General features: G+C 45.8%; 1 protein-coding gene across 1 annotated transcript; it reads left to right on the top strand.

Annotated features, from left to right (window-relative positions):
- The first annotated feature begins 595 nt into the window (after positions 1-595).
- On the top strand, positions 596-7,104 carry LOC140582746 (uncharacterized). Its single transcript, XM_072707059.1, has 5 exons — positions 596-608; positions 5,072-5,145; positions 5,810-6,021; positions 6,157-6,404; positions 6,503-7,104. The coding sequence occupies exons 1-5, from the start codon at positions 596-598 to the stop codon at positions 7,102-7,104; spliced, it is 1,149 nt and encodes a 382-aa protein (XP_072563160.1).
- The last annotated feature ends 789 nt before the right edge of the window (positions 7,105-7,893 follow it).

Raw genomic sequence — 7,893 nt, 5'->3', positions numbered from 1 at the left:
TTCACCACTTGCCCCTTCTATAGCTTCCTTCACCACCTGGATCTGCTTTACTAGTGGCTTCCACACTGTATTTTCCGGGGGCGCCCATCCCCCATCATCTAGCTCCCGCTCAAACTCGCGGTCCATCTTTAATCAGTCCTGACTGTTTTGATCCCTTGTCTAACAGCCCTTCTGCCTCCGGATGTGGGTTCAGCCACCCACACTTAGTACACCTCCTTATCCTAGTCGAATGTCCTACCAACAAACACCACCAATACATAAATCAACAACTTCTAAAATAATAAGACTATATTCAGAGCAGCTCACTGTTGTGTCCCCCATGAACAGGGCACGTCACACAAGCCCAATCCCAGTCAAACAGGCCCGCTCCCAGCCGAAACCCCCCCGATCCCCAGCAATGTCAACTTGGAAGGGGGTGTTCTGTACGCACAACTGAGACAACCCAGGTGGGAGTCAGCTTATCGGCCGCACTACCGGTGTTCTGACTCGACCAAGGCCAGCAAAATAGCCTTCAGGCATCACCCACCCTCCCGAGAGTCCAAGCTAGGGGTGTTCTTAGAACTCACCCTAGGCGAGGTCCTGCTCGGCAGTTGTAATGAACGCCCGAGGTACCCGTCGGCCCTGCCCGTACTGAGTCAGCAGGTGTGGCCGGGCTGGCACGCTTTTGGGCATCCAATTGCTGAGAACTCCCCTTCGGGTCTGACAAACTGTAAGACCGCAAGCAGTGACAGCAGAGCCACGGGCAGCTCGACCAACAGAGAGCGAGCGGCGAGCACCCTGAACAGGAAGAACCCACAACCCTGCTCACCCACAACTCAGCACAACACACAAATAGCTTTGAGACTCCTCGTCTCGAGACTCCAACCTGTTTTAGAGAGGGGGACCTTATTCCCTCTGGCCAATCTAGCATTCGGGGGTCTTGAATTCCCCGGGATTCTGACCCAGCTTTTCTACCGCTCGTCAGCAAATAGTGGGGTTGCCACACCAAAGACAATGCGGGGGTCTCGTACCCTCCGCTCCCTAAGGTCCTATTTCCCTGCCTGCTCCTTAAAATTCTATTTCCCTGCGGGGGTCCCGTGCCCTCTGCTCCTTAAGGTTCTATTTCTCTGCGCACGATACCTGGACACAATGCATACACAATACATAGACATACCCAATATATTATATAAACACAGTGCGTGCAACCTCTCCTCCGTCTTAATTTACCGACGGGCCCCTGGACACTTCAAATTGCTCAATTTGACATATCCAATGTGCAGATTTTGATATAACAGGCTCTGCATACCTCTTCTAGTCGGCGCCTCGCAGTTCTCTGTGTCCAAGTAGGCCGCGTCACCCCTTAGCCGAATCCTGCGAATCTCCTGGGGATCCCGGACGAGCCCTCAAATTGTTGGAGCACGGCGTCTCCACCGACTTCGTGGATGAGAAGAGATTCACAGCTGACACGGGGAGAAGTTGCAAATCACCGGTTTATTGTCTTGACTGATTATAATCAGGGAGCGGCCGTCTGACATACATTCAGCATGTACAGGAGGAGGCTCTGCCATATGTGTCAGCTGTATCCCTTTTAAAGCCCTTTGGGTATCCCCCCCCCCCCCCTTCTCGGTACCTTCCGTGTACGTGACAACCACATGTGTGATTCCAGCCGGCTCGTACTGTAGTTGTCCTTCTGGAAGGCTAAAAGATAAGTAGGGGCCGCTGATATTCTCTGTCGCCCTCCCTATCTGTTCCGAATAGGTAGCCTTGCCTTGCCGGCACGCCAGTCAGTTCTCGTTTTGATTAGTTACAGCATTATAGAATCATTCCCTTTATTTTATTAATTATTCCCTCAATATACAATTAGTATTAAGCTTGTCCTAACTTAAATTATAAAGTTATTAAACTTATATTAGACATATTATATATATGATGTTATTTATCAAAGACATTGAGCACTAAACAATGGAGATGACAATTGGAAATTCAACTAAAAGTAAGTGATAAGCAGAAGAAAACAAGGGACAGGGAACAGGCCACACAGGCAAGTTAGCTGTAGTTGTGAGCAAATTACAATGATGCAAATATTTTTAATCCAACTATTTAGTTACAAATTCCTCAGCCTGGGAGTCATCAGCATTTGAATCAAGCAGGTCAGTTACTCAATCCGTTAACATCAGCTTCTGACATGAGGGGACAAATACCTGGATTGGGCTTGCCAGCCTAGGGCTATTGTTTCCTTGATTGCTGTTTTGCACTTCTCTGCGATGCACATGCAGGGCTACCCATCCCCCAACAATCTGCCAACGTAACAATTAGGCTGAGATCACGTAAACATCAGGTCACGTAAACAGAGTGACTCAAATAAATGTATTAAAGAACCAGTAATGCCGAGCAATATACCAAAATATTCGGAACATTATACATTGAGCATATCCTGCTAATATTAGTAGTCACTGTATGTCATGTCTGTGTCACAACAGTACGGATTAGAACAATATATGGTACCATCAGTAATGCGATCTGGGCCCTTTAAGGCTGGCTCGCTCCAAATAGTGAGCGAGTGCGAGAGTGGGTTAGAGCAAGGCGGCGGGGAGGGGGGGCAAATTCAGGCAGAAATTTCAGGGTCAAAACGGCGAAATCGAAATTGGATCATACTGGCAATATTGCTCAGAATCGCTGTAGCTGTCCGATGGGTATGCGGGGCGTTGCAGTTGCTTACCGCGACCGACAAATAAGAAAGCAAACATTCTTTATTATCATCCTATGTATTTTAAATTACGATCTTCCACATTAATCAAGAGAGTGTAAAACGTAAATTATTACAGCTCCAATAGCTTATATTAAAGTCACCCAAGAGTCACAACATGGTTTTGAAATGGCAAAGACAGACAGAAATTAAATGTATATGAGCAAGCAACATAAGGGATCTGTTGTTTGGGTAAATTATATTATAGTATACTATATATATGTGGTGTGGTGGCGAATTCGTGCAGAAATTTCAGGCAGAAATTTCAGGGTAAATACGGCGAAATCGAAATTGGATCATACTGCCAATATTGTGTAGCGGATATAAAGATCCGTGGCTTTTATTTTAAAGTTTTCCTGCTAGTCTCTGGGCTCGGTGGATCATGCGGTTATGCCTTAGCCTATCTAATGAGTAGCGTTGCTGGGCGAGTCTCTGGTAGTGAGGGGAGCGGTAAAAAAAAAAAAAAGGTCGGTTGGGCGAAGTGGAAGCAGAGTCGCGTGAAGTTTTTTTTTTTTACAAGGAATCGCGGCTAGTATAGTTGGAGCGCGGCTTCGTTTTGGCAGGACGAAAGTCTGTTGTTTTTTTTCTTTGTGTTGGAGTTGGGGATTATTGGGGCTGCGCCATCCCAAGCGGAGAGCGTGGCGGGCAGCCTGGTGTGCATACGCCGGACGCCATCTCGGTCTGCAGCGGAAGACAGAGACGCGGAGGGGCTGTTTGAGTGGTGTCGACGACAGCGGGTATGACGAGTGGCATCTTCGGGAGTCTAAGTCGTGTCCTGGCATCCGGTGGAACTGAAGGAGCTGGGGAATATCGTGGAGGAGGGCACCCGGATTAGCGGTGCTTAAATGGAGGCAGCGCGCGCCGGTTTTGAGATCCAGGGCCCCGGAGCTGTGTTACACGGGCGTATACGCGGGCGATTTCGACCTCGGATGCAGCGCGAGTGAGTGACCCTGCCATACAGAGGCCTCCCCCTACAACTCATCTCGACCCATTCCGTCGTTGACTGGTAAACCTGCTCCTTTTCTTCACTCTCCTCAATCGGGCAAAGGTCTCGGCAAAGTTGCAGATCTGGACAATTGTATGCATAAGTGTGTGTTGGATGTAATTAAGCGCAGTCGAAGTGTTTGTTTAATGTCATTTACGCGCTGTATTTTGAATAGGTGAATGACGATTGGTATTGTGCTATGCTTTGCTGTGTAACCCTGAGATGTTTTCTTTCTTTTTTTCCCCCCGTTTTGAGTTAAATCTGTCTTTTTCTGTTATTGATGACAACGGGACAAATTGGTGAATTGCTAAAAAAAGGGGATGTTTGAATTATTCAATTTCCTCTGCGTCATCGGGGCCTAATTCAGCTCTGTGGCCTGAAGTATTTTCTTTCATGCCGTCCGTTTTATAGCTTGCTGTTTAAGGTTGGAGGACAGCGGAAAGAGAAGCGACCTTTCCGTTTACAATAAATCACTCGTTTGTGTTTAGGGTGGTTTATGCGTTCAAACATTGTGTAACTACCCGGGGGTAGGGGCGTCGCACCCGACGTGCTAGGTTTTGGGAGTGCAGGGTTGTCGGCAGATTATATCGGTACCCGGCCGAAAACGTATATACTTCAGGGTGCCACCGTGTCCATTTTTGTCCCCTGAACCTGCCTTCCAACACCCTCCCGCAGCAGGACGGGTAAAACATATTTGCACACGCAAATACTGGGACTAAAAGAACTCGGGGTGAGGGACTCAGATCCTCTCATTACTTAGTCTCCCTGGGTGGAATAATCGCCAGTTTTCCCCTACCAAGGCGGGGCGAAATTTCTCCGCTACAATTGCTCAGAATCGCTGTAGCTTTCCGATGGTATGCGGGGCGTTGCGGTTGCTTAGCGTGACCGACGCATAAGAAAGCAAACATTCTTTATTATCATCCTATGTATGTTAAATTACGATCTTCCACATTAATCAAGGTATTGTAAAACGGAAATTATTACAGCTCCAATAGCTTATATTAAAGTCAGCCAAGAGTCTTGAAATGGCAAACGCAGACACAAATCAAATGTATATGAGCAAGCAACATAAGGGATCTGTTGTTTGGGTAAATTATATTATAGCATACACTATATATTTGTGGTGTGGTGGCGAATTGGTGCAGAAGTTTTAGAACTGCACTATCGATTTATCACTTTATTTAGAAATATAAATTCAGTTCTTATCCTTTTTAAAAGTTACATTTTTTTCAAATTGTCTTTCAAAGTGTCCCTCAGAATGACACTGGGGTGGGCGGGGCTACGAGGGGGAGGGGACGCGGTCAGAATGGTATATTAAGAGGAGACCTCCGCATGTACAGTTACTCTACCTCTGCTTCCAGCGAGACAAGAGCTCCAGATTCTGCTCAAGGTTTCATCTTTTGTCGAACAACTCGTCAAGAATGGCTTCCAAGGCGTAAGTTGTGATCAATTTATTATTGCATTTGAATGTGTAGAAACTGTGGATAACTTGTTCATCCTTGTATGTAGTTTACTGACACTGTGCTTAAGTCTCTTAAACTGACTACTATTGTTAAAACTTAAATTGCATCCACTACAAAAGTAAAACAATATTTCGAAGCAACTTTTTTTAATTACTAAAAACTCATCTTTTTCGTAAGACATTTTGTTAAGGTACTTTATCGATTCTCCTGTTTTATCTCTTTATTTTTTGCTCTGTAGCACTTTTGAGATTGCTGAAATATAAAGTGCAATACAAATAAAATGTATTTTATACTAATTATCTTTAAATTAGTAGTAAGGAGTATTAAAGTGTAGAATACCATTTTTTTTATTTGCAGTGTTCACAAAGGGCTTATATTTCTTGATATAAATGTAACTAATTAGTAAACATGTTTCAGTAGTTGTGATCATGTAGTTTACTAATTACTTTTCTCAGTCTGGGACCCATCAGGATGACAATAGATATGCAAATGTTATTTATCCAAACCACTGAGGAATGAACAATGTTGATGATGATGACTGGAATGGGTCCTGAAAATCATGAATTAAATCTAATCTTAAGTAACACTTCCTTGACTGTTACATAAAACTGTTAATTGTTTTTTTTTTATCCGCAGTACTTCCAACAGGCATTTCCTGCTCTGCCCCGTGTGCAAGAAGACACAGGCAAGCCTCTCGGTGCATCTGACTTGACGGACCAAGACAAGTCCTTGGTGGCCGATTACCTCACTCATTCCACTGCGACGGCTGACGAGCACTACCGGATGAAGCAGTCGCGGAATGTGGTGCTGGCCAGTAAGCTGCTGAAGAAGCTGGCAGGTGACTCAAGGTAGGCATGTTTTCTGTTTGTCAACACACTTACCAACATCAAGACACACAACCAAAGCCCTCACCACTGAACACTAACCTTAAACGTTTGTGGGGTTTTTTTTTTTCATTTTTTTTATTTTTATATTTATCTCAGCGCTGACTCCGCAGAGGAAGGACCCAGCTGTTCTGCCCGTGGTGCCGCACGGGATGCTGCCCTGGCATCCAACCAACAGATGGATGTCCAGGCAGCGTTCGATCAGCTCCTTCGGACCCACCCCGTGACCCTGGATGGCGACATCCCAGACAAGACAGCACGCTCGCAGACGTCGGGCCGGTTTCAGCGGCAGCTCTATGATCGCTGGCTGAAGGCCCAGATGAGGATGCGCGTACGGCATGTCTTGTGTGAGTATTGTTTGTAGCACTAATGACATTTTTTACTGTGAAACGGTCCTATCTACATAGGCTTCTTAACTAACAACAATTTACTTTGTTCTTGACAGCACACTTTGGCAGACGGCAGCCCACTGAGTCCCGGGTCGACGCTTGGATCAGGAACCAAGGCTGGAAAAGTAACGTTCCCAGCGCGGCCAGCGTTCTGAAGGACTGGAGACCAGTGGGTTCGGTGGACACTGCCGTGGACTCTAGCCACATCCAGGAGCTCATCCACAACCAGAAGTGGAAGGGACTTGTGGTGATGGACATTGCGGGGAAGGGGAAGGGAGTCTGCGCCACCCGGCAGTTCCAGGCTGGTGAGGTGGTGTGTGACTACCACGGGCCGGTAGTCACAGCCACTGAGGGCCAGCGGATTCACTCATCGACGAAGGAAGAAGAATCTGGCTACATGTTCTTCTTCCGGAACAGCCATAAGTCTGAGTGTGCCTGTCACCCGGGCATACAGCCTTTTGGCCGGCTGATTAATCATTCCCATAAGAAGGCCAACCTCCGGCCAAGACTGTACAGCCCAGCCGTCGGGGGACAGGATGTTATTTTGCTTTTGGCCCTGAACAGGATTAATGTTGGGGGGGGAACTGTTGTTCGATTATGGGGTGCAGAGGAAATCGTTCAGGGGAGAGGGACTGAACCATTGAGAACATGTAGTTAATTTTTGGCAAGATCATCATTTTGATTGTTTGCTACTCTTCCCAAAAGTGATGTGGGTAGATTATTCCACCATGCAAGGTCGGGCAGATTATTCATTCATCAAATTTAAAGCTCTTAATTTCTAATCAATTGGCCCAAGTACATCCTGATTGCACTGTACTATTTTCTTGTATGCAGTTTTTATGTGAAATAACTCTTTAAATGTGAAATAAAGTGACACTTTTCTAGTATAATTGTTTTGGGGTTTTTTTTGACAATGTATAAAGTTTAAGACCTTGTCGCTGCCCCAAGTATTACAGTAGTTTAAGTGCGACACACAGGTCACTTACTCAAGCGGTTAACATCAACATCTGAGATGAGGGGTAACAGACTTCGGAAGGGCCTGACAATCTGTACGGATGCCTAGAATGAGGTCTGTTTGAGCTCCTACCTCAGGCTATAAAGCCAAATTAAGCATCAAATTAAAGCACAACATTTGTGGTCCACACAGAGACCAGACACATGTCAATAGCCCCAGCAGTTTTAGAGTAACCCTTCAAAATATTTGGAGCATTATAGACTGGGCCACTACCTATCTGATGCGTGGCACACTGACCTGTAATACACCGCAAATACACCAAAGCACGTGACGAACTGAAACACACAGCCCGTCTACTCAAATAATCACGCTTTTATTTTACAGTTTGCAAGGGAATTAGCAGGATAACCTTAGCAAAATCACAGAGGTCAAAGCAATGACAGACAATATAAAATGTACACAGGCAAATAAAGCTGACAACCTACAGTATTT

The sequence above is a fragment of the Paramormyrops kingsleyae genome, chromosome 25 (genome assembly GCF_048594095.1).
Source record: "Paramormyrops kingsleyae isolate MSU_618 chromosome 25, PKINGS_0.4, whole genome shotgun sequence".
Taxonomy (NCBI): Eukaryota; Metazoa; Chordata; class Actinopteri; order Osteoglossiformes; family Mormyridae; genus Paramormyrops; species Paramormyrops kingsleyae.
The sequence above is the reverse complement of the archived record's forward strand: the minus strand, read 5'-3'. Positions and strand labels throughout refer to the sequence as shown.

What these genes read in the sequence shown, in the direction of transcription:
- LOC140582746 (XM_072707059.1), top strand. An exon ending in AAGCTGGCAGGTGACTCAAG is followed by an intron (nt 6,022 to 6,156) that starts GTAGGCATGTTT and finishes TATTTATCTCAG; the next exon opens with CGCTGACTCCGCAGAGGAAG. An exon ending in GCGCGTACGGCATGTCTTGT is followed by an intron (nt 6,405 to 6,502) that starts GTGAGTATTGTT and finishes TGTTCTTGACAG; the next exon opens with CACACTTTGGCAGACGGCAG.